The sequence below is a fragment of the Aphelocoma coerulescens genome, chromosome 13 (genome assembly GCF_041296385.1).
Source record: "Aphelocoma coerulescens isolate FSJ_1873_10779 chromosome 13, UR_Acoe_1.0, whole genome shotgun sequence".
Taxonomy (NCBI): domain Eukaryota; kingdom Metazoa; phylum Chordata; class Aves; order Passeriformes; family Corvidae; genus Aphelocoma; species Aphelocoma coerulescens.
Window position 1 is genome coordinate 3,397,114 of NC_091027.1, and position 24,958 is coordinate 3,422,071.

General features: G+C 48.4%; 2 protein-coding genes across 6 annotated transcripts; one reads left to right on the forward strand and one right to left on the reverse strand.

Annotated features, from left to right (window-relative positions):
- Window positions 1-46: 46 nt before the first annotated feature.
- Window positions 47-9,396, reverse strand: KIF20A (kinesin family member 20A). The gene is made up of 19 exons (XM_069029195.1): window positions 9,314-9,396; window positions 8,693-8,865; window positions 8,172-8,261; window positions 7,926-8,045; window positions 7,342-7,480; window positions 7,065-7,252; window positions 6,831-6,975; window positions 5,901-6,101; window positions 5,559-5,670; window positions 5,391-5,462; window positions 4,703-4,846; window positions 4,461-4,626; window positions 4,034-4,198; window positions 3,336-3,475; window positions 3,137-3,239; window positions 2,281-2,488; window positions 1,797-1,888; window positions 1,396-1,533; window positions 47-553 (listed from the first exon to the last, which is right to left on the reverse strand). The coding sequence occupies exons 2-19, from the start codon at window positions 8,846-8,848 to the stop codon at window positions 281-283; spliced, it is 2,652 nt and encodes an 883-aa protein (XP_068885296.1). The 5' UTR covers window positions 8,849-8,865; window positions 9,314-9,396; the 3' UTR covers window positions 47-280.
- A 203-nt stretch (window positions 9,397-9,599) lies between these two features.
- BRD8 (bromodomain containing 8) lies at window positions 9,600-24,697 on the forward strand. 5 transcript variants are annotated; one of them, XM_069028511.1, is made up of 22 exons: window positions 9,600-9,678; window positions 9,942-10,038; window positions 10,863-10,932; window positions 11,195-11,244; window positions 12,108-12,230; window positions 12,375-12,455; window positions 12,878-12,942; window positions 13,519-13,655; window positions 14,077-14,292; window positions 15,535-15,679; window positions 16,833-17,042; window positions 17,450-17,730; window positions 18,225-18,680; window positions 19,026-19,119; window positions 19,330-19,376; window positions 19,710-19,924; window positions 20,190-20,282; window positions 20,466-20,534; window positions 21,246-21,423; window positions 22,072-22,176; window positions 23,112-23,156; window positions 24,284-24,697. In XM_069028511.1, the coding sequence occupies exons 1-22, from the start codon at window positions 9,660-9,662 to the stop codon at window positions 24,341-24,343; spliced, it is 2,856 nt and encodes a 951-aa protein (XP_068884612.1). In that variant the 5' UTR covers window positions 9,600-9,659; the 3' UTR covers window positions 24,344-24,697. The 5 variants fall into 5 exon arrangements, with proteins under 5 accessions (XP_068884612.1, XP_068884613.1, XP_068884614.1 ...); XM_069028512.1 differs by lacking the exon at window positions 23,112-23,156; XM_069028513.1 differs by lacking the exon at window positions 16,833-17,042.
- Window positions 24,698-24,958: the final 261 nt, after the last annotated feature.

The following is a 24,958-nucleotide window of genomic DNA, read 5'->3' on the forward strand; positions in this document are numbered from 1 at the left end:
AAGAATTCACCTTTATCTTGTCCTTCTGTTAAACCAGTTTGATCATCTGCATTATTTTACATTTAAAGACTTTCCTCAGTGTAGTGTTTAAATTACATAAGGTCACTTTGTCCACTTTGGTATTGATTGAAAGTTTAAACATACATATCCAGAGATGTTTACATAAGCTCTCAAGCAGCTACAATAACAATAAACAAGCGCACAATGAAAACCAGATGCTATTATATTGGATTTGCCACCTGTTCCAGTAATAGCGGGGCAGGGACCTCCTTTTGAAAAGTCATAGAGCAACTGAACGAAGTTGCCACCCTCTGGCAGCCACAGGCCGGGTGGCTGAACGTGTCAGGATGTTGTGCAGGAAGGGCTTTTTTCCAGGAGGCTGATTAGGCTGCAGGTTTTCCCTGTTGGCACAGAAGCGTTTCTTTAGGGTGGACGTTGGCGGGGCCTGCAGCTTCTGCACCGTGTGGTACTGCTCGGCGATGCAGGCCGCCTTCTTGCGCAGGTCCAGCTTCACCAGCATCATGTTGTTCTGCAGCTCTGCCAGGGTCTGGTCCTGAGGAAGGCAAGGTAATATTTATTTATATAAAATAATATAAAATATTGAATCATAGAAAGAAAAGCCCATCCGTAGTTGGAACAGACCTTAAAGATCCTCTTGTTCTCTGTTTTGGATCGGAACAGCTTTTACTAGACCAGTGTGCTCCAGCCTAGCCTTAAACACTTCCAGGGATGGAGCAGCCACAATTTCTCTAGGAAATGTGTTTTCAGTGCTTCAGCACCCTCACAGTAAAGAATTTTTCCCTAATATCTAATCTAAACTTCAGTTGGAAGCTATTCCCCCTTGTCTTGTCATTCTCTGCTCTTATAAAAAGTGCCTCTCCAGCTTTCTTGTAGGCTCCCATCAGGTACTATGACAAGTTGTCTTAACTCCCTGGTTACTGTGAACTGAGGAGGATAAACTGCCTTTTGCCAAAATTCACTAACTTCTAAATAAGACCATGCATAAAAGCTTCTGCTGTCAACAGTGTAGCAGTTCAGTAACAAAGAGGAACAGTAAGGGTGGGACAAAGCTGACTCCATCCTGCTGCAAATATGCTCCCATAGCAACTGTGATGGAGTGGATAAGGAAATGAGAACTCTGAATTCTCCTGTTTTAAGTGCAGGCTGCCAGTTAACGGAACAGAAACAATCTGGGTCTCCTCTGGAGAGGTAAATACACAACTGACTCAGCCATTGAAAAAATCAGCAGTAGAGCTCCCTTCACATAATAGGCAGTATGTACTAGCAAATCATTTTTATTTTCAGCAGCAAGAACTTTTATTACTCTGATGATGGCAGAGCACACAGACTAAACCCCTCTGCCCCTTGCAACCCACACCAAAGCAGACACATCACCTGTCGTGCCAGGATGTCATCACACGTGCCCAGGGCCTCTCGCAGCTTCCCTGCCCCTGTGCTGTGGCAGCACGCCCGCTCTGCAGACTGGAGAGACTCCCCAATTTTTTGTAACTCTGAACGCAGCAATCTGACATTCTAGAAGAGAGAGGTTTAAGGCAACAGCTGGTTTTGGCACTGGTCTGCAAACAAAGCCACTCCAAGGTAATTCAGATATGCAGCACAGAGAGAGGATCTCATCTGAGTGATCACAGATACCAAAACCTCCAACAACTCCAGTAAGTTCAACAAACCCGTTTCACGTGTTTAAAAACGTGGTAACAGCAGTCCCAAACACTGTTTAAGCTGGCAACCACTTTGCCCTGCAAATGTTCTTTTCTGTAACACAGAACTGGAGTTACCTTCTGTCCTTCCTCCAGCTTCCTGTCTACATCCATAGTAATGGGTTTGGCAGAGGGAGGAGGCTCCACTAATTTCTGGTACTTGCGCAACTCTAGGAACAGACAAAAAGTAGTGAGCAACAGGACATTGATCAGCTTTCAGTATTCCTGAAGTTCAAGACTTCCCTTGAGACAAGCTGCTGCCACAGGCAAACTGGGAAAGAGCTTTTGAGTTTGTGCAGAAAGGCACAAACATCCCAGGCTTCTCCCATTCATTTAGACAAAGGGACTTAAGAATTTGAATGGAAAGATTATCCTGCCCTAAAGTCCATTTTCATGTGAAAATGAAGTGAAACTGTCCATCCAGCACATTATTCCTGTCATCTACAACTCAAATAATGTTTTCAGAGTGTCTGAATTCAATGTACCCTTGAAGAAGGTCTCTCTAACCCTGAACAAGGATCTCTCAGCTCAGTTCAGAACCGGTGCAGCGTCGCTGCTGTACCTGCAGTTGCAGAATTTAACTCCTTTTGACACTGCTCCAGCCTGGCTTTGGTGTCTGCCAGCTCCTGCTGCAGAGCAGACGAGGTGGCCACTCGCTTGGATCGACGTACGCCTTGCTCCGAGTCCTTTTGCTTCGTATCCAGGCTCTCCAGCTTTTCTTTGGTCTCCTGCAGAGCAGCTTTGAGCTCCAAAATCTCCTCGTCACGCTCCTGAGAAAGGAAGTTGTTCAGATATTCAACAAGATTTTCTTAGCACAGCTTGTCTGAAACTTTGTGTGTCTTTCTTCCTGGAGAATTTCTCAATCCCACACTTCACACATTGAACCCAGCCTTTAAGGTCCTTTAAGTGAGCACAGTAAACCCACTTCCTGGGAGCCTAAACCACTTTTTTACAGGCTCTAAAGAAAAGGGATTGTTTTTAAGAGTTGGCATCTTCAGTCTGCTAGAAGTCCCAGAGGTCACTCAAATGTCACAGGCATGAAAATATGGACAGACCAATACCCATCGTCACAACTAAGAGCAAGAAAAGAAATTCACACAAATCTGAAGAGCCCAAATCAAGCCAGTAGTGAAAAGAGTAAGGGGGAGGAGAGAATCATGTTGAACAAGTAGAGGAATCAGGATGGTTGTGCATTAGCTTCCAGATTGAATGTTCAAAATTAGGAAGCCTAGTGGGCTACATAAAGTAGGAGACAAGAAGCAAAAAGTGTGGATCAAGTGATGAAATAATATCCCCAGAAATACCTCAGAAAGCAAAATCTTTCACTTTGCATAAAGATCTTCCTGGACTTGAATACCCAGAGTCCCCTCCCAACCCACTGCCACTTTCCTGATGTCATTGCATTGCCCTGAACAAACCTGCATCTTCTCCTGGTAGTGGTCAGTCAGTAAGTCCTTCAGGATGGTCATTTTACCCTCATACAGTTCCTCCAGCTGCTCTCTCTGAGCATCCACATGTTGGCTACAAAGGGAACAACCAATTCCATGTCAGAATCTGGCAGTTCTTGGTGCTGCAGCTCATCCTGAGCAGAGGGAGGGAGACCAGCACAGGTTGTACCTCCACCACTGCTCCTTCTGTTGCATGTGCTCCAGCATCTCGTTGCAGATCTCCTCACGCAGGCGCATCTCGAGCTGCAGCTTCTTCTGCCGCTCCTGCACCAGCAGCTCTCGGGCAGCTTCGACCACACGCAACAAGTCCTGCAACAGGGACACAGCTCCACTGCTCACACTGCACAACAGACTTAAGACCTGGAGTAAGTGATCCCATGTCTGCAGGCTGCAGTGATCTAGATTTAAGGTTTTGGAAAGAAAAGTTGCCAGAGTTTGCTACCTTGACACATGACAGCTTGAGTCTCTGTAGGGATATGACTTCATCTTGATCTTTCAGCTATCCCAGCTGCTTGCTTTGAGTATCTAGGGAGTTTGATTATTTTTCCCCCATTTATCCTCCTGTTCTGCACAACTTCTAGATTTCCCTTGCAGAGAAGGAATTCCAAGTCTGCACCTGCACTGTTACTGTCACTATTCCACAGATGACAAAGTGCTTCCAAATTAAGCATGTGTGTCAGATTTAGACCAACTGTGGAATGTTTTTGTCATAGATTCCCAATTTCCCAGGTCCTATATCCTTCTTAGGTTCTGTGTTATCTCTCTTGGCATAGTGCTGAGCTCCAATCCCAGCTCCCAGGCCAAAGCTAACAGGCATGTTCTTGAGCTTGCATCCACATAAAAGCTGTAAAACAAATCACAGCCCACCTTCTTCTCATACATGGAGACATCTGCTTCATCCTCGGTGTCTTCTTCTGATTCCGCATCTTCCTCTGGCTCTGCCTCTGGACCCTGGCTGGTTCGCCTGTTGTGTTCTTTGATGATGGATTGTAAGGATGGAAGTCCCAGCTTTGTGGGAGGTGCCTGAACAAGCTGAAGGGGAAAAGACCATCATTATCAGTCTGCAAAGCCTGGGAGTTGTGTAGTCTTTAAATACTACCCCTCTCTGCAACCTTCAGCCCTTTCAGTTTAGCAGAATCTGGAAATACCCTGAAGGTAATAACCACTAGAAAAGCATAGGGAAGACTTGCAAGCATTCCCCCTCTCCTTGTGGTGGGAAGGGACCCATTCCCACAGAAGCAGGAGAAACCCAAGGTACCCTGACCATGCCACGATCCTGGTGTGTGCTACTCACCTGGCTGGCAATGGCTGAGAACTTGGCTACGTGCAGAGTCTCATCATAGGTGGACGCACACTGGTTGATGTTGACAATCATGCAGGAGCGCCCGCGCCCCGTGAAGAAGCCCTGGAACACGCGGGTCAGTTTGCTGTCCCGGAACGGAACCACCGCCTGCTTCGTCCTGTGGGACAGACAGGAGTGAGCTGGGAAAGCCAAACAGCCCCTCACACCCTCCCTCTGGAGGTGTGGGTGCTCACCTGGCCTGCTGGTTCTGGCGGAGGGCGGCAATGCAGCGGCCCAGGGTGTGCAGGGAGGTGTTGATGTTGTTGGCTTCTTTCATTCGGTCCCCGCTTTTCTGGTCCTTGCAGCGCTCGGACCCAGCCAGGTCACACAGGGATAACCTGAGGGAAACACAGTGATACTCACATAACCTACAGGGTTTGTCCTGCCATATCCAGGTTTACAGCTCAGACACCCTGCAGTCATCTTCCCAGCATCCCCATAAGGGCACAGAACATTCTTTTGGGGAGCCTGGGCTATTGCTGGATGGAAGGGCCTGCCCTAAGTGCAGGTATTACACCAAGTAGCAGCAAAATGAGCTTTGCAGTGTCAACTTCAAAGGTCCTTTGCCAGTCCTCAGACCAGCCACTTTCCAGATAACTACATCCCAGGAACAGGCATCAGCAGCACTCAAATCAGCCCTGTTACAGGGGTAAGGATGCTCACATTTACCTTTCGCTCAAAAAGCCTGAAAACTACTTCAAGTTGTACTTCGCAGTACTCCTCAAACTCCTGTCAGTTCCAAGACTTAACACTGGGAGCAGTTATTCCTTCCAAGTACTTTCAACAACACCTTCATCAAGATACTTCCCATAACCCAGGCCCTCAACCGAAGAGACAGCAAAGTTGAGATCACACCCAAATCCTAAAAAACATGAAACTTACTCGCTGATTTTTGGAACAACTTCACTGCCACCTCTTTGCAAGTGCAGAATCCGAATGGAGAACACACTGTGACTGTAAAGAAACATGCAAATAATTTTTTAAAAAAAGCAAACTTTTAAAGCCCCTCAGAATTGTATTCTGCTTAAACAACCCCTTTCCCCTTCAGACCTGCGACTGGAGTTCTGGTTCATGTGGGTGCTAGCAAAACTCTGGTTTTTCCGACCCAGTTTCAGGAGCTTCCAGGCCTCATCTGCATCCCGGACATTGATCCAGTTCAGATCTGGAAAGCAAGCATGCATTGGGCACAGCAGTTAGGAGACTGGCAGAAAACTTATCTCAGCCCCAAATTCACCATTGCCTTTCCTTGACATCAACAAATTTGACAATCCTGTAATCCAGACATCAGAGGTCTCTGTGGGGCTCTCCAGTACATCACTGCTAAGCCACCCACCCACTCAATCCTAAAGCCTTTTTAGCAGGCCACTAAACCTCTCTTCCAGGTAAATCTACCTTTCACATAGGGGTTGCCAGTCTGGTCCTCGCAGAGCCGCAGTGTTTGCCGCTTGCGGTTCTGCCCAGGTACAGCTGGTTCTAACAAGTCGTAGATTAACTCGTTGTAAATCTCAAAGAAGGAGACCCAGATGGAGAACTCCACATCTCCTGTGCTGGTGAGTGAGATGCGATCCAAGTCAGCCCAGCAAGGGCCCAATTCTGGGGAAAAAGGGGAAAAAAAAGAAGGAAACCAAATCATGACTGCAGCTTTTCATGGGTCCAACTGGAATGGTTTAGCTCTACAGTGAGATACTTTCTTCAGCAAGAAGAACCACCCCAGAGACAAATCCTTCCATATAACTCCTCCCATTTGTATCTATTCCAATGCCTGTCCCCAGTGAGACAGCCTAAAGTTTCCTTTAGCAGCCTCATCTGTTCTGTGTAAGGACTCTTATATACTCAGTTTTGACTCTAGAATTACAAGATATTTCAAACATGAACTCCTTCCAGCACAAGTGATATTTCAGATCTTGTTACCTCAATCACTCTGTGCTTCTGCATACCTAAGCAGCTGGTAGTTCTTGGGTTGGACAGTCAGGGCCCAAGTGCTCAGCGCAGGCTGTCACTTTGGCATCCTGCTTCCCAGCAATCCCCACTTCACAGCAATCAGCTGCTCAATAACCACATTCCTTGAATGAAGTGAGTGAGTGGCAAGTAATTTTTCATTTTATAAGGCTTGGTTATTATGCAGCAGCAAATATTGGCAAAACATATGCACAAAGTTCTTTTTCTGACATGACATCCTTATCTTCCAAAGGGAAAATCTGTGAGACTACAGCACCTTTGCCCCCTTACCCACAACACAGCATCCAAACAGCCATCACCCTTTTCTTCCCCCATCCTCCAACAAAAAGAAGCAGGTAGTACACAACAGCCTTTCAGACATACCTTCTGCCTGGCTGAGGTCTGAACGGTTGGTGAGTTGGCTGGATGAAGACAGACCAGCAACTCCACTGTCAAAACTGCCACTGGTGGTGGCCTGGAGCTGAGATTCAGCACTGTGACTCCTCTTCAGTGGCGTTAGCAGCTCCTCCTTGAAGGAAACAACAAACAGGAGCATGCAGGTAGCATGACACCATCCCTTACCTCTTGCTATTGAGCCCCCAGAAGCCCTGTGCTTACCTCCCAGAGACCCCCCTGCAGCATCATCTGCTTCTTGGTCTCCTCCTGCCGCACCTGCCTGCTGTCCAGCCAGGCCACCTCATTGGAGAGGGCAGGCTTCAGGTCCATGGCCTGGTACAGCCGGTCCCCCACACTGTTGAAGATGGTTGCCAAGGAGCGAGGCAGAATCCCACCATCTTGGGTGGTGCCTGCAAGAACAGCAGCAAAGCTGAGGATCCACAGGCAAGAGAGGAGACAACTCCCTGGACAGGCCCCTAACACCTGGTGCTTTCCGTACCCTGAATCGTGTGAGTCTTCCCCGAATTGGTGATGCCATAGGTGTAAACCAGACAGTTCTGCCCATTCAGCACATCCTTTACCACCTGCTTCATTGTCTCATCGAAGAACAATTTCTGCCCCACCTCTGGTCCAAAAATCTGCAAACAAGACACAGGAAAAATGTCTTTAGGTAGATCTTTCCTATCCTTTGTTGATAGTTGCTCAAGTGGTATTACACAGTCCTTTGTTCCCTGCACTAGCCATGAGTAAAAGACCTACCAGCAATTCCAGCTGAGCCCCCTACAAAAATAAGCTGTTCATTTGTTTAATCCAGTAACATCTCGTATCACTGCAACTCTAGTCTTGTTTAGAGCTTCATCAACAAGTTTTCTGCTTTCTGCCAAAAAAAATTTTCAGAAAAGCTTAAGAAGATAAAAACTAAGAAAACTGCAACTGAAACCTGAAGTAGAGAGGATTGTACAAGACTGCAGAGTTCAGGCAGTGCCTTGGGGTCAGTGGATGTGAATAAGACTGCTTTTCAAGCTGCAAGGCTGCTTTAAGCTTAAATCACTTCCAGATGGTTTGTTTGTCCCAGCTACCTACCCGGCTGAAGGAGAATCTGTGCACTGCTTGTCCCACTCCCCGCTCCGTGCTCCGCATGGTGAAGGAATTCTTAGGAGCTTTTAGAATAAGGGTTTCTGAGTTCTCAATGCAGACGCAGCCCTAAAGAACACATGAAATCCATCACTGCAGTGCCTTACAAGAGGCCAGAGGATATACAGCAAAGGACAACAGTATCTCCCAGCAGGCACACAGGCAGCTCAGAGCCTGCTTCATTCAGTGTCTCACCTGGTCTTCCCCTTTTTCCACTTCTGTAGATTTCAGAGGTCGAACTCTCAGGTAGACCTTTAATTTTCCATTATTGTCTTCAGCTACAGCCTGCAAGAATCCGCACAAGTTAAGTATGGCAGCCAGAGAGGCAGCACACAACCTCCCCATGGGAGCACTTAACAGGAACCACCGTATGGAGCACACATGTGGGCTGTCCATGCTAGTGCTTAGGAACTTCTCTGGTCACAAAATCACCAGCAATGCCAGAAGCTTTCTTAGGCATTTCCAAGCACACACGGATTTTTTAATCTAATGAATCAGACCAACAATCTAAAGGCCTGACACTAAAATGAAGTGTCACCCCAAGAGACACTTGCTGCCCGCTGCTCTCACAGGAACTGCTTCCCCCAAAGCAGCATTTTGTTCCTGCCTCTTCTGAAGAGTCCCTGTTGTTTCTGCATCACATCACCTTTGTACAGACAGCAGCAGCCACGTGTAAAAACACTGCCCTGTTTGTGACAAAAGAGTTCCAACCTCACCTGAGAGCCCTCAAAGTTTGGGGAGATGGCAGAGAACTCCGACAGCAGGTCCTTGCGCACGTCAGCCCCAAACCCTGTTGCTGTGGACTCGAGCACAGGGGAGGCTGCAGCCTCATCGTCAGAAAACAGCCCTGGGGAGGCAAGTGCTTGCGCCATAGTCTCTCACACGGCTCCTGGAGAAAAAGGGACACAGGACAGAGTGATGTTACAGCAACCCAAGCTTCGCTCCCCACACATACAACCCAGTGCCACATCCATCAATCCTCACAAACACGGATCCCCACGTGGAACCCTCCCTGCACATAGAATGCTACTGCAAACGTGCACACACCCCCAAACACCCAAACGCACGTCCTGCACACCGGGAAACCACACAGGACCCCGTGCGCACACAAACACTACCAAAGACCCCAAACGCATCTCCTGGACGCACAGACACCATGCGGGACCCCTCCACACACACAGACCATCTCTACACCCCTTTAACACACGGTACCGAACAGACCTAACGCATACACCAACCACCACACAGGACACCCCCAAGCCCACACGCAACTCCGCGCCGGCCGGCCGCTCCACACACACACCCCCCAGCACCACGCGGGGCCTGGCCGTACGCACAGGAAGCCGCAGACTCCGCCGGCCGCCCCTCACGCCGCTCCGACCCCGCTGTCCCTCACGCCGCCCCTCACACGACTCAGACCCCGCTGTCCCTCACGCCGCCCCTCGCCGACGGTCGGGGTTTCAAACCTCGCCGCCCGCCCGCTCCGCCAATGAGGGCACCGCACACGCGCCCCGCGGCCAATCAGCGCCCCCCGCTCGGGCGGAGGGGGCGGGGCCTCGGCAACGGGCCGTCCTCACGCGTGCGTAGACAGCGGGGGGGGGGGGGCGTGTTGGGGCTCGGCCGCCTCCCGGTGGGCTTTGCGCGCGGTGCCGCCCCTGCCTCCCTCAGGGCCGGGCGCGGAAGATGGCGGCGGGGCCGGGGAGTGAGTGCGGGGCTGGGCGGGAGACGCGGCGGGGAGCGAGCGGCGGCGGGGCTGGGGAGGAGAAGGGGCAAGAAAATGGCCCGAGGAGAACGGAGCGGTTGCGAAGGACCCTCCCGGGAAGAGCCAACGGTGGCGCGGGGCGGGGCGGGGCCAATGGGTCCGGGGAGGGGCGGGGCCAAAGGGCCCGGGAGGGGCGGGGCGAGCTGCGGGAGCCGCGAGTTCGAATCCCGGAGTGCCCCGCGCACTCCTGCCCTGTCCCGCAGAGCACAAGCTGCTGAGCGCCGGCCCCACCGAGCCCTGGTCCATCCGCGAGAAGCTCTGCCTGGCTTCCTCCGTCATGCGCAGCGGCGACCAGAACTGGTACGGGACCGGGGAAGGCGGGCGGCATGTGCAGAGCACCGGGTGCTGTCACCCCGCTGCCTCTGTTCAGAACAAAGATGGGGTGTAAAAGGTGTTAAAGGTGTACCTGGACAGGCATTTTGTTGCTTTCATATCTACTGCGTAAAAGGTGTGTTTGTCAAAATAAAGAGGGATGAGAGCTGGAAAGGAACTTGGGACACGGACATGGAGTGTCAGGACAAGGGGGAATGGCTTCAGCCTGACGGAGGGAGGGTTACATTAGAGATTAGGAAAGAATTCTTTACTGTGAGGGTGGTGAGGCACTGGAAAGGGTTGCCCAGAGAAGTTGTGGCTTCCCATCCCTGGAAGTGTCCATGGACAGGTTGGACAGGGCTTGGAGCAAACCAGGATAGTGGAAGGTGTCCCTGTCCATGGCAGAGGGTTGGAACAAGATGATCTTTAATGTCCTTCCCAGCCCATTCTATGATTCTGTGTCCATAATTAGACGAGGTGAGCTGTGGACAAGGATATTTGGTAACAGATTCCTGCGCACTGAACCTATAGCTCTGCTTTGCTGTGTTTTTCCCCTCGCTAAAGTAAGGGTTTTGTGGAAATTTAATCATGTAATCAGAAGCAAGAAACTTGCTTTTCAAAACAAAGGAGTGAAATTATTGTTTATTAGAAGCAGGCAAATATTTTTGAGACTTGTACAACATAACTCCGTGGTGAGTTTATCATGTTTAGGAGTGTTTCTCAATGATGTGAAGACAGGTTTTCATCTTTTCTCTGCATGTTAGTTGAGGGAGAAGATAAGTTGGTGGTGACTTGCCATTTCCCTCCCACAGGGTCTCAGTCAGCAGAGCCATCAAACCTTTTGCAGAGCCAGGACGCCCACCTGACTGGTTTTCCCAAAAGGTAAGAACTGACATTTGAATCTTGGATACCAAATCTCTGCACAATCAGAAATGCCATATTGAGGATGAATTAAGGATTAATTCCCCTGTGCTTTGTCCAGTACACAGTTACTAAGTAAGACTAACTAAAGAGATTCTTCACCAGGCATATGATTAAGCTGTGGAATTCCTTGCCTCAGGAATTTGTGGATGTCCATGTATTTTGGTGTGTCCTGCTGTTTGGGCAAGCAAACTGTCCTCTGACTTCCTTTGTTTCTTCCCAGCACTGTGCATCTCAGTACTCGGAGCTCTTGGAGACCACGGAGACCCCTAAGTGAGTACAAAGTCTGACCCCAGCACAGCCTGCAGCAGCTCAGGGGGGACTCGTGGGTTCTTACAGCAGAGTCTTTGTCAGTGTTAAATTACTTTCTCCCCCAACCTACTCCTCCCAAAAGGAGCATTTCAGAACAAGAAAATTCAGGTGGAATAGCTGTTGTGGGACAGTGGGATCAGAGTTTGTCATATGGGAAAGATAATATTTGTTTGGCTGGAATAAAACACTGCATGTTCGTCTTACTAATCAGAAGCTTTACACCTAAATTTGTCATTGAGAATAAGGGTAGAAAAGAAAATGAGTGAGAAAGGAGATGTTCTGTATTTGTCACTATTTTGCCATGGTTTCTTACAGTTTTCTTATCACTGTTATCACTACAGCTCTGTGATCTCAGATATTTACTGCTCCTAATTCCAGGCATTTTGGTTAGAGACTTAACAGCAAATTAACTTTAAGATGGGATGTTTAAAAGTGATATTTGTGTGTGACTGATTTGTTTGTGAATGATCTTCAGCACTAGAGTTGAAAAATCAAAGGGCTTAGTAGACTTAGTGAAGAGAAAAGTAGATGTTTCTTCTTGGGTAGAAATTAAATTTCTCTTGAAGTGGAATGATTTTCAGGTTGAGAACTTTTAGTGGACTTGCATCTTTAATCTGTTTCTGAAGACTTTAACACTGGGTGAATTAGAAAAAACATGCTGAAGAGATTGACCATTGTGCTGTCCAATATAATTTAAGGGAATTGGAAGAAGTTGGTTTTTTTGCGTGAGCATGTCATGAATGACAGAGAGCAGCCATTTATGAAAGAAGAACTGGGGTTTCTGTGTTTTGTGTCTGACTTCTATTTTTTCTCTTACTCTCTAGGAGAAAACGTGGTGAGAAGGGAGAAGTTGTGGAAACTGTGGAAGATGTTATTGTGCGGAAACTGACTGCAGAGCGAGTTGAGGAGTTGAAGAAAATTATTAAAGAAACACAGGAAAAATACAGGTACATGACAGAGGTGTTAAAATGTTGTACACCTGAGAGTCCTGTCCTGAAAAAGGTGTCTAAGTGGGTCATGATTGAGGTGAAAATGCTGCTTTAGGGTGTCCAGTTCAGTGATCAGAAAGTAAAACGATTTTATGATTACAGGCAACTCAAGAAGGATGCAGAGTTGATCCAGGCTGGACACATGGATAACAGACTGGAGGAGCTGTGCAATGAGATTATGATGTGGGTTATTTAATAATTTCTTCTCAGATTGTAGTTTCCTGACATTCTGTTTGTCCAGTATCTCTTGCCCCACATACTTTGGGTTAAGAGAAATGAGCTGGGCAGATGCTTTGGCCTCTGAAGGGAGACTTAGCTTGGACTGGGGGATACCAGCTGGTGTGGAACATCCTTTGGGGCTGCTCAGTAAAGAGCTTGGCCATGGCTTGCAGCATCATGCTTGCTGCCTCTGTTTTGATAATCTGCTGGAAGTGAAATTTCCAGTGTGCCATTCTCTGGCTCTGCTTCTCTGCTCGGGGGATTTGAGCCCGAGTCCGCAGGGGTGGTTTCTTCTTGTCTGGAGATAACAGGGTGGGGGTCAGTAAACTGATTGTGAAGGGGGAACTGAGACACCCTGTGACAGCAAGTTTTTGTTCTTTATACAGAAAGAAAAAAATGGAAGAGGAGGAGGCAGAAGTCAAGAGGAAGGCTACAGATGCTGCTTATCAAGGTAAGCTGGAAATGAGCTGCCTTCCCTTTCCACAGATATGTATATTTATAAGAACATTTAGAAAATACTTAAGTCTTGTTAAGACTTGCAGGAGGAATTCCTTGACCCTAGAGTTGGAGAGAAAGGTTATATTCTTTTTCCAGCACTATATTTGTAACAGGGTAAAAGGCAGAGGCTGCTGAAAGAGGAACAAAATCTGTAGGAAAGCTGTATCCAAGGGGAAGTAGGATTAGTAAGGAGCTCTGTGTTAGAATGTCAGGCTTTTCACCCCTTTATTTTCCCTGGCGACTGAAGATAAAAGGAAGAGACTTTTATTCTGAATGTTTAATTCTTTGTAACTCTTGAGGCATTTAATTTGATGGTGGGAGGTGGTGAATACCCAACTGCTAGAGAAACCTGCAATTGAAGTGCATTACCCAGAGTTTGTATTATTTGGGAACTGAGCCTAGCAGAGTGCAAGAAATTCCTACAACATAAATTGTCCTCTTAAAGTTCTTCAGGACAAAGTCAAAGGTAACTTAGGGACTGTCCAGGATGGAGCCCTGCAATCTCACTTTGGTTTCTGTTCTCTTCCAGCTCGCCAGGCCATTAAGAACCCACCTCGAAGACTCACGGGGGTGATGGTTCGTTCTCCCGCTGGCTCCACCTCCCCTGGCGGGGATTATTCCCTGGGAGATCTGTCCCAGCCTGCTGGGGATGATGCCAGTCCAGGGGTAAGGATCCTTCTCTGGGCAGGAGGGAAAGCCCAGCTTGGGACATGGGGCTCTGCATCCATCACAGAGAAGGGGCCTGGGGAGAAGCCCTTGCCTTGCTTTGCAGACTCCTAGTGCTGTAGTGTGGTTGATGACAGTGCTGCTCAAGATCCATGTCCTCTTCCCTGTCTGTGATGGTCCAGTGCCTGGATCAAAGGCCTTGTAGGGGCATCAGTGGGTTGGCCAGGCAGTCTGTGAGTGCCTGGGAAGTGGCTCTGCAGGGCAGGGAAAGGGTGAAAGCACATGCCTGGAGTAGGGGCAGCGAGTGAATGGAGTAGGTGTCTGTGGTGTGCTGGATCAATGCTCTTGGGGGAAGCAGCAAGTGGGGCTGGTCCGTGTGGTGGAGTGTGGCTTTGAACAGTGTGGTTTTTCTCTTTCTCAGGTCACGCCAGGGACATTGCCCAGCACCCCAGTTGCCTCCTTCATTGGAATCCCTGACACCCCTCCAGGCTCTGCTCCCCTGGATGCCCCCATGACCCCAGTCACTGATGATTCACCCCAGAAAAAGATGCTAGGACAAAAAGCAACTCCGCCTCCTTCCCCTCTGCTCTCAGAGCTGCTGAAGAAGGGCAGTCTCCTGCCCACAAGCCCCAGGCTGGTATGGAGCTCTCTGCTCATATATGCAAGCACACAAACAATTTGCTCCAGACTCTCCCACTGAAAAAGGGGGATCTGCAAAGAATTTTTAAAAATGTGCAGTTTTGTGAGAGTCCCAGCAGAAGTCATATCTGAGAGGTGTAAATACCCCTGTGAGCCGCAGAGGTGAGACCCTTTCCCAGCAGGACTGCAGGGCTCATGCAGCACATAGGACTGGCTATCCCCTCAGTCATAAGGAGTTGGAGTTGCAGGGTTTGCTAGAGGAAGTTGTTCTCCTCAGGGGAGGGATCTTGTTAGTCAGCATCATCCCCATCAGCCTCCATGGAGCTGTTCCTGGTGATTCCTACATTGGGCTCACAGTTCTTTACATCTTGTCAGGAAGTTGTGTTCCAATATTTTTAATGTGTCTTAGCACAAGAGGAGGGAATCTCTGAATGAGGTTTATGGCCTATACTGAAGTGCTTCAGTTTTCTCCTAATTGTAGGTGGTTACATCACTGTGATGAGAACCCACTTGTGGTGTTAGTGACTCTGGAAGTCTTAGGAGATACTGACACTGTTCAGAGCCCAGTCTGAAAACAGCAGCCATGAATCTGCTCATCACACAGATTCCCTGGGTTAGTGCTTGTGCGATGGAGTAGGTGTGTTGCTGTTGACTTTTTTCTTCATAGTAGTCAGATTTAGGGTTTTTTCTATTTGTTAGCTTGGCTAAGTGGTTCTGTGTTTGCAGGATGTAACATAGAATGGAATAGGGAAAGGTAATGGTTGTGGAAGGCTGAGTTTTCTTTGTAGGAACAGGACTGGTTTACAGCTGTTTCAAGGTCCATCATAGGTTCATTCTGTGACCTTGATCAAGTTACTTTCCATCTTGGTACTTCTCTTTCTCTCAACTCAAAACAAGGGATATTTCTGTGCCATCTCAGGGTCTAGAGAGACTCATATGTGTGAAGGGTTGTGAGGTCCTTGAACGGAAGAACTGTGGTAAACCAAATGATGCTCTTGGCCTCACCTCGAAGGAAGGTGGCACTGCAGCTGTGTTACAGCTGAAGAACAGCAACAGAGTTTTGGACTCTCATGTTCTGTACTTGTACGAGGGGCCTCAGGCAGGGACTAACCTGAATAAAAAGTGCAGAAGAAATGCTGGGACAGCAGATGCTGGTCCTGTTCGTGGAGGTGCGCATCTGGCAGAGAATCACTGGTGTGGTGGTATCTCCAGGAACTTCAGTCTCATCCTCCTTTGACAGGTCGGTGAAAACGAAATGGCAGTGGCTTCTGGTCACATGAACAGCTCAGGAGTGCTGCTGGAGGTAGGAAGTGTCCTTCCAGTGCTGCACAGTGGGGAAATGCAGTCGGCACCTGGTGCTGTCCCTGCATCTCCGGCTGCTTCAGGTAACTCGGGCCTCTCCCTGTACAGTTCTCCCTTAAGATGTACCTTCAGACCATTCCATGAATTCTCTTTGGAGAAAGATGATGTCTACCTGGCTGGTTTGGGGGCTTCTCTTTCAGTTGTATCCCTATTTCTGTACCCTTGTCCAGCTCACCACTACTTTTTTAAGAAGACTCTAATCCTTACAGAAAAAAGAGTGACTGAAACAATTACACGTGATTCAGTCCTGATCCATGCAGTTTGTTTTTTCTAGGTTTGACACTGGCTAATACCAGGCATTTGAGTGTAGAAAGAAAGGGTTTGTTGATGGGGAGTTGGGGAAAAAATGGTCAAGATCTGATTCCCAATGTGTCAAACAGCTCCCTGTGGATCTGGAGAACTTGTGTGCCTTCCCTCTGCTGTATCTTAGAGATGTGTTGAGGGTTAGACCACTGAGCTCCAGAGGAAGTTCCACAGGATGTGGGTGAGGAGGGCAGTGCAAGATTCTGCATTGGGCTTTTTCAGAACGACCTGCCTAAGGTGATTTTTTTTTCTCAGCTTCTGCTGACCAGTGGTTAAATCACATTGTCTGCAACTGAGAATTTATGTCATTCCTTCATACAGAATTCCATACAAGTAATCTTGCTTTCCTTATTCACATTTGGTTTTTTAAGACCTGTTAATTTGGTCCAGATAGTTCAGTAAATTCAGACTGGAAGTTACAGCTAAGATGAACGGCAGCCTTTGATATAAGAGGAATTCTGCAGGAAAAACCTGCAGAGAGATCCCCTCCGTTCTTTCCCAGCTCCTGTGATGACTGTTTGTCTTGGCTTACCTTGTGTGGCTCTCTCAGCACTGTTTTTCAGATTTCCCATAATTGTTTTGGGATGAGCCTTTGGAAGGGCATCTCTGTGCATGTGTGGCTTAGTCTGTCCAGCCCTTGCAGTGAGCGCAGTGTTCCATAGCTGCATGATTCCGCCTCAGACTGCACACACAGTAGGAATCGTGTGGTTTTGGTGCAGGTTCTCTGTACAGCTTTTGGGACTGTTTATAGGTATCTCTCCATGTCTTTTCCCAGAAGAAGCCACCAGACAATGAAGAGCCCAGTGGTGGCTTTGTGAACTTCAGTGGTGGCTGCTTCTTGCTCATGTGCTTTTCCCTTCTACTCTCTGTTAGGTGCTCCTACGCTTTCCCGGCTTTTAGAAGCTGGTCCTGCACAGTTCACCTCACCTCTTGCTTCCTTCTCCGCTGTTGCCAGCGAGCCTCCAGCTAAGCTCCTGCCACCCCCTGTAGAGCCTGTGTCCCAGGCCACTATTGTCATGATGCCCACACTGTCAGCACCAGCCGTTGTGCCACCAGCTGCAGCTCCAGAAAGCATAGCCACAGGTGCGTTCCTGAGCTACGCACTCAGAGGTCACGTCCTGCTGGAAAGCAGAACTTCCCGTGGGATCAGCGCCCAGCAAGCTCTCAGCTGGGCTTTATCACCTCAGACTCACCATCCTGGCCGAAAAGGATGGTTATGGCTGGGTTCTGGAGTAAACAGATGGTTTTAAACAAGGGTTGCTGGGTGGGGGTGCTGGTGATTTGCTGGACTGTGGTTCAGGGGTTGGAATCTCATTTTGTCTCTCCTGTGGGAAAGCAAATCCATATTTGTCATTTATTTATCTAAGCTGTGGTGGTGTGGGTGGGCCTGGGATACTTGTGGTTGGTGCTTGGTCTTACCCACTGCAGTGTTTGTTTATGTGGGGCCTTCTCCAGCTTGGTCTCTGACTGCCCCTCTCATCCTTGTGCAGTGAGCCAGCCAGAAGCTTGTGTTTCCATGGAGGCAGTGTCTGATTCCCATACTGTGACAGTGTCCATGGACAGCAGTGAAATATCAATGATCATTGATTCCATCAAGAAAGAGTGCCTCGGTTCTGGGGCTGGCAGCACTGCAGGGTCTTCCAAAGATCACTGCATGGATGGGAAAGAAGATCTGGATTTGGCTGAGAAAATGGATATTGCAGTGTCCTATACGGGGGAAGAGCTGGACTTCGACACGGTTGGAAATATTATAGCCATCATTGAGGACAAGGTAAACAGGGAAAGCAGAGTGCAAGTGCCTTTTGCTCCACATGCAGTTGGGTTAATCTCAAATGATTGCTGTTCACCAATTTAGTTAGTTTAAACAAGCAGGAAATAACTATTCCAAAATGCTCATTCTCAAGATTGTTTTCCAGATCACTAGGAAAGGACACCACTGCTGCCTGTCTGACACTGGTGCTCCTTTTCAGAGTGCAAAAGGAAATATTTCTTGCTTCTCTTGGGTAGGGTTTGGGTCATGTCTCTGGCAGACAGATGAGTGCTGCTCGAGCATCCTTTCCAGGATCCTTTCAGTACTTCTGAAACTGAAGCTCCGGCAGAGACTCCTGCAGGGAGTGATCCAAGTCAACTTTGTAAAAGGCAACTTTGTAAACCCAGTAGACTGGGATTTCCACAGTTGTCTCAGTACCAAGAAACATGAATTTTTCTTTAATCCCTCTTTCTGACCTTGGCCTGCACTGCTGTGTGTTTGTTTTGACAATGAAGGTAGACGACCACCCTGAAGTCCTGGATGCAGCAGTTGTTGAAGCTGCTCTGTCTTCTTTCTGCGAAGATACCGATGACCCTCAGACCCTTCCTGGCCCATGGGAACATTCAATTCGTCAGGAGCACGAGAAACAGCCCCAGATACCCCAAGTGTCTGTGACTGTGAAGCAGGAGAGACTGGAGTGTGAGGAGCCAGAGGCAAAGGGAATTCGAGACCTAATGGGCATCAGCGAGCTGGGGTCAGAAATAAAGACTGAACTTGCAGAGCAGGACCAGAGTCAGCTGGGCTCTGAAGAAACCATACCAGCAACTGCAAGAGTGACAGAAACACCAGAGCTTAGAAACCAAGAGGTAGAAGAAGATCAAAGAGCAGCTGTAACATCAGGAGAGACTTCTGAAATCAAGATAGAGTCATCCCAGGGAGAAGATGCAGTGCTCAATCCAGTGAAGACAGAGGTATGTGGTCAGAGAGGCTCTCTGGAACTGGTGTGGGGAAAGAGAGGAGCAGTTGTGACAGGTAGGAGTGAAGTTTAGAGGAAGGATGAGTGCTGGGTTGAAGGTGACCCTTCAGTGAATGTGACTGGCTGTTTTCCTGGGAGTCAGGCTGCTGATGTGCAGAGCAGCTCTGCTTTAGGCAGTACCTTTGTGTATCTCCCCCAGCCATGTGCAGAATTGCTGCTGGGAAGATGCTCAGTAAACCTCATTGCCTGGAGTTAGGTTAGGGTGAGTGAGATGTGCCCACACCTTCACTGAAGTAAGCTGACACAAACATCTAGATTTGTGCATTTCTCTTCCCTCCAGACCCCACCTGATGATGATTCATCCCCTCCACAAGTCCCAAATGTGAGTGAAGACTCCTCACAGGCTGATGTTCAGCACAAATTTGAGCTGTCAGGTAACTTAATTCAGCTAGGAAATCTTTTACATGCAACATTATTAGCTGGATAGTTGTTAGTTATCTGGTTCAGGTTTTTTGGGGAGGAGGGAGAAAAGATACGTGTAGGAACAGTGGTAATTACTGCAGGACAGTAGGCATTGGTGCAGGAGCTTTTGTAGGAAAGGCTGCTTGGGAGAGTCAATCTTTCTGCATTTCTTTCTTTGACAGAATCAATGAAGGAGGAGGCCCAAGCCCTGTTTAGGAGTCAGATGAAGGTAATTCTCAGTTGGTTTTAGTCATCTTGAGTTTATTAGCAACATCTTGCTGCTGCTGCTGTCTGCTGAAAGGCAAAGCTTGTGTTCAGCTTTCTGCACTGAGAAGTGAGCAGCCTGCAGCTGAAGGGGAGGTTGCTTCAGACTGTAAAGGTGTTTGTGTATGTGCTTCTGGGTCTGTGGGGAGAAGCAGGGCATTCTGGGATTTTGTGGAAGTGCCAGTGCAGTTGTCAGCAGCATAACAAGAAAATCACTGCTCACAGAACCATAGTTGCTTTGGAGGCTCTGAGTGGCTTTTAAAGCTGGCTGTGCCAGCTCATGGACTCTGTGTTTCAGGATGGGCAGGGTGAGGAGGATGATGAGGACGGTGCCAGTGAGGCTGCCAGTTTGGAGGAACCCAAAGAAGAAGACCAGGGTGAGGGGTATCTCTCAGAGATGGATAACGAGCCCCCCGTGAGCGAGAGCGACGATGGCTTCAGCGTCCACAACGCGCCCTTGCAGTCCCACGCGCTCGCCGACTCCATCCCCAGCAGCCCGGCCTCCTCGCAGTTGTGAGTGTCAGGGCACACAGGGAGTGGAGGGTTCCCATGTGTGGTTTGCTGAGTGGGTCCTAAGGGGGAATTTGTTGATGATTTGTCTGGTTCTCCTTGCTTACAAGGGCAAGTGTGCAGGCAGCGCTTCAGTACCAGCTCCCACTTTTTCCTTCGGTCTTTGACGTGGATTAGCGCAGGCATGTCAAGGACAAAACAAACCACAAGTTTTCTGCTCTGAGGCTGTGTGCAGACTCCTGAAGGAATTACGTTCTTCTCTTCCCAGCTCAGTGTGCAGTGAGGACCAGGAAGCGATACAGGCTCAGAAGATCTGGAAGAAAGCCATCATGCTGGTTTGGAGAGCAGCAGCTAATCACAGGTGAGTTTGATGTCTTGGCAGAAAGAAGTGACTAATCCTAGACAAGTCTCCACTCTCCCATCTCAGAGGCTTATCTCTCTTGGGAGATGATGAATCATATTGTTACAGACAAATAAACAGGAGAGTGTGAAACAAATATTTACCAGCAAGGACAGGCACTGAGTGGATTCTTTATCTCTGCAGGTATGCCAATGTCTTCCTGCAGCCTGTAACTGATGACATAGCACCAGGCTACCACAGCATTGTGCAGAGGTGAGTTTCAGCAGTCTTCTGTCATTAGAACTCTGTATATTTGCATATTTGGAGGGATTTCTGGCAGGAAAAATGTCGTTTTTGCCTGCTGTGCAGACTTGGAAAAGTATTCTTTTTCGGACATGATTCAGTCAGAAGCAGGCTTCCCCAAGAAGAGAGTCGTCATCAGTAACAGGCACATGCCTGTACACTGTCCTGACTTCGAGTGAAGTACACTGACTTACACAGAACATTTTATCAGTAAGGTGAAACTGATCCTTTTCTCCCAGTGTCAATCCAAGAATAGGATTTAACATTTGGAATTCCTAAAAGCTGTTCTTTAATAGGCATTTTTTACTGTCCCAGATGGTGAACTTTTCTGGAAGAATTACCAGAATGCCCTGCTAGCTGCTGAAATCTCTCCTGAGCAGTTCAAGTTCAGTGGTTGCAGCTCTAGCTCCTTAGTGTGTCTGTCAGCTGTGCCTGGAGAAGGCAGATGCCTCTCCTGAGAGATCTCTCAGGCTGTTGTTACCATTCCAGGTAACTGCTGGACACCTTGTGTCTTCTGACCCAGGCCTTGGCGCTGGGGAGCACAGCCCATGTGGGAGAGAAGCTGTTCAGCTAGATAAAATAGACACTGTAACTAAACACATCACAGACCCAGGCTGTTTGCAAAGGAGAGGGGAGAGAGTTAAGCATTTCTGTTGCAGTTCTGCCTGCATTTCTTCACAGGCCAATGGATTTATCCACCATCAAAAAGAACATTGAGAACGGGCTGATCCGAACCACGGCAGAGTTCCAGCGGGATATTATGCTGATGTTTCAGAATGCAGTGATGTACAACAGCTCTGACCACGATGTGTACCACATGGCTGTGGAGATGCAGAGAGATGTCCTGGAGCAGATCCAGGTAAAGTACTGAGCTGAGGCCAGTGCAGGACAGAGCACCTGCCTTGGTCCATAGGTCTGGCTGTCAGACCAGAGATTTTACTCCCAGTGTGTTTGAGTGCAGTGGGTCCTGTCCTTCCCTGCTTCTCTCTCATGGCAGCTCAGGTGTTTGTGTTGAACTACACTGTGGGTGAGTTAAAAAAGTAACACAGCAAAATTTTTTATAGCTTCATCCCAGACCAATTTCAAATGTAATTTCCTTCAGGGAAATGCTTAGGCCAGCAAGAACCAGGGCGTGGTTCAGGAACAGAAACAAGCAACAAGAACGGTGAATGACAGGGGACGCGACGGCTTCTTTGGGTGGCTGTGCTGGTTTATGTTGATATAAAGTGCACATGAAACTGCCCTGTGAATTTATGCTAATTAAAATATCCTTTGAAGCAGAATGTCCCAACTGGTAGGGCTAACAGAGTTTGAATTGGGGTTTTATAGTTCCTCAGGACTTGTGGCTTCTGAGGTAAATAAGGGAACTTATTCTGAGCAGCACACAAGGAACTGAAACTGCCTCTGACCCAATCATTCCCAGCCTGTGGTCTGTGATAGTTGACTGACATACACTTACTGAGCTTGTTTTGCATGCCAATCTTAACAGAGTGTGGTTTCCTTGCAGCAATTTCTGGCCACACAACTGATGATGCAAACATCAGAGTCAGGGATCAGTGCAAAGAGCCTGCGGGGGCGAGACTCCACTCGCAAGCAGGATGCTTCGGAGAAGGTGAGAATGCTGCACCCTGTGCAAGGGCACTTGGGATCTTCTGAAGAATCCCAAGATACTGCATGGAGTTCCCACACCAAGGAGGCAAAATGTTCTTTGAGATTGGAGTGGCTCCAGCATCTTGATGTGAACAAATTTTCTTTAAATGTGCCTATTGATTAGATTTCAGTTCTGGAACTGTACAGCATTCCAAAGGCAGGTCTCCCAAGTGTTTTCTGTAATCCAAATACTTCTATTACCTGTTATTTAAAATAGGTGATAAAAACTGTAGGGAAATGAACAGAGTATTGGCAGAGGTGTGAATACTCTCAGGCACATGGTGTGACTCTTGGGGATGGGCCTGCAGGGCAGGGAGCTGGACTCAGTGATCCTTGTGGTTCCCCTCCAACTCTACAGATTCTATGATTCTGTGATATGGCAGAATGGTGAGGGGAATTGCCATATCCTTCACTTTCTAGTCAGGTTTTTAGAGCTGGAGAATCAGTCAGCTCTGGTTTGCTGAGTAAAATACACCAGAGAACCTCTGAATTCCACACTGATCTAAGCAATGAAGGTTTGTTGGGTTTGTTTTTTTTTCTCTAATGACACATGCAAACTTGAAGTGATCTCAGGTACTCTCAGCTGGTGCACACAACACTGTTACAGCAGGGACTGCCTGCTTAGTTCTAGTGACAGCTGTACCAAGCAGAAATTGTTTGGTAGACCAGGCAAACTTGCTATGTCTGTGGAGGGAATATCCCTTTCCTGGCATTCTGGCTCTCTCAGTATCCCGCTTTTTGTCTGTTTTTATGTTCCTGCTGCATAAGACTGACACCCTGCAGGAAGGGGAGTGGGGCACATGTTCCTCTATGCTCGTGTGTGGGCTCAGTGCTTCTGTGTGGTGTGCATTTCCGTAGCTGATGCCTGATGAGTCCTTCTGTTTGGCCTTTTAACAGGACAGTGTCCCAATGGGCTCTCCTGCCTTCCTTCTCTCTCTCTTTGTAAGTATTGAAAGGCTCCAGCAGGTTCTGCAGTACTGCTGCCAGGTGCTCTGCTCCTTGTCTGGGTGATCACTGCACTGTCACAGCATCCTTAGCACTGCAGCAGGGTGTGTTTGACTTGGGGGCTGCACCACTGTGATCTGAGAAGAGAGATCTCAGTCCCTTATTCTCAAGATGGGTGAGCGGGAGGGGCTTCAGTCTTTTCTTCTGGTTCCAAGTGTTTTTGTTTTGTCATCTGCTTTTGCTTTTTTCCATGACTTCTCTCCTGCTTTCTTTCCATGTAAGTGGGAAGACAAACCAAGTGGTGCAGTCCTGTAGTTCCTACATCTCTCATGTTTATACAGCTGCCCCTTCCACACATCCAAAGGCAGTACAAAAGGTCTTGGGAGAGTGAGGAGTCAGCTGTGTGTCATTTATCCATTCCTGGTTCAGAAAGCAAGTAAGACTCTGCAGAAATATCTTGCTCTGTGCCCGTGGTGATCTGGAAGTGTTTGGAAAAGTACTCCCTCTGGGAAACCCCAAGTCTCTGAGTTACTGTGAGGAGAGAGAGGAGGAAGATGGAGAGCTGTCCTTGTCTCTCACATGTATCTAAAGACAGAGGAGTACTCCAGGAGAGGCAGCAGATCAGCCAGAGAGAGAGGGCAGCGGATCAGAGGAAGCTCTCAGCTCGCCTTCTGCTCGTGGAAAGGAGCTATGTGGAGGAACTAGGGGGCTAGAGCCAGGGTCACTCAACTGGAGGAGCACTTCCCATAGGGATCAGCAGCTGATAAGGTAGGTTAGTCAGCAGTTTTCATTTTCCCACCTTAAGCTAGAATCTGCTGCTTAGGAGAAAGCCTGCAGACTTTGTCCAGGCTCCAAAAGCATCTATCTGGGCCAGAGGTGTTGTCTCTCTCTGCCCTGGCTCCAGCAATGCAGAGATGCTGCCAAACCCAGCACCCTGCTCTGTCCAGATCCAACTTTAGGTAGGTCTGCAGGCAGGCCTTGGCAGGGACAGCTTCCCTTTCTCCTGATGGGAAGGCATGAAAAGTTGTTGCCAGATGCAGAATTCCCTCCTTCCCTCCCTCCCGCTGTGCCGGAGGGACGTTCCTGTGGGGTTGTGTAACTGTGTTTGTTTGCCTTGTGAGCAGGACGGAGGCACCAGAGGGCGGCGCTGCGCCATCGAGGCAGACATGAAGATGAAGAAATGATGCTGCAGACACAGAATCCCAGCAGAATCCCAGGCATCTGGAGCTGGAGTGCAAGCAGGCAACTCTTAACAGCTGCTGGAGGAGGAAGAAAAACTGCAGGTCCATTTCTGGGACCTTGTTCACCACCTTCGCTTGCCCTTCTGGAAAGCAGTGTCTTGTCAGAATGTGTAACCCAAAGAAACTTCCCCAGAGGGGAAGACCAGCCCCCCTGCCTGTTTTAGGGCAGTCGTCTTGGGCTTCATCAGTGTTCTGGTGTTAGCTAGCAACTGGTGGCTCGTATGTACTGTAATGTGAAGTGTACAGATTTTTACTAGTGATGTGTAAATGTGATGTATATTAAAATCTGGGAACAAACCCGTGTGCAGTGTACTGAGCATCACAGCTCTGCAGGGAGGAACCCTGTGGCACAAGCCTGGATCCCCACCTGGAATACCTGCAAATACAGTTCTCTTCCAGTTACCCCTGTAGCACCTATGCATGGCAGAGCTGTGACATTAGAGACAATCCATTAATCACAGGAATGTTGCACAGTGCTTGGAGGGAGAGGAAGTTTCCCTGCTTGAGTGTGTGAGGATATGGCAGCACTGTGGGGACACTGGAGATCAAATCTTGAGA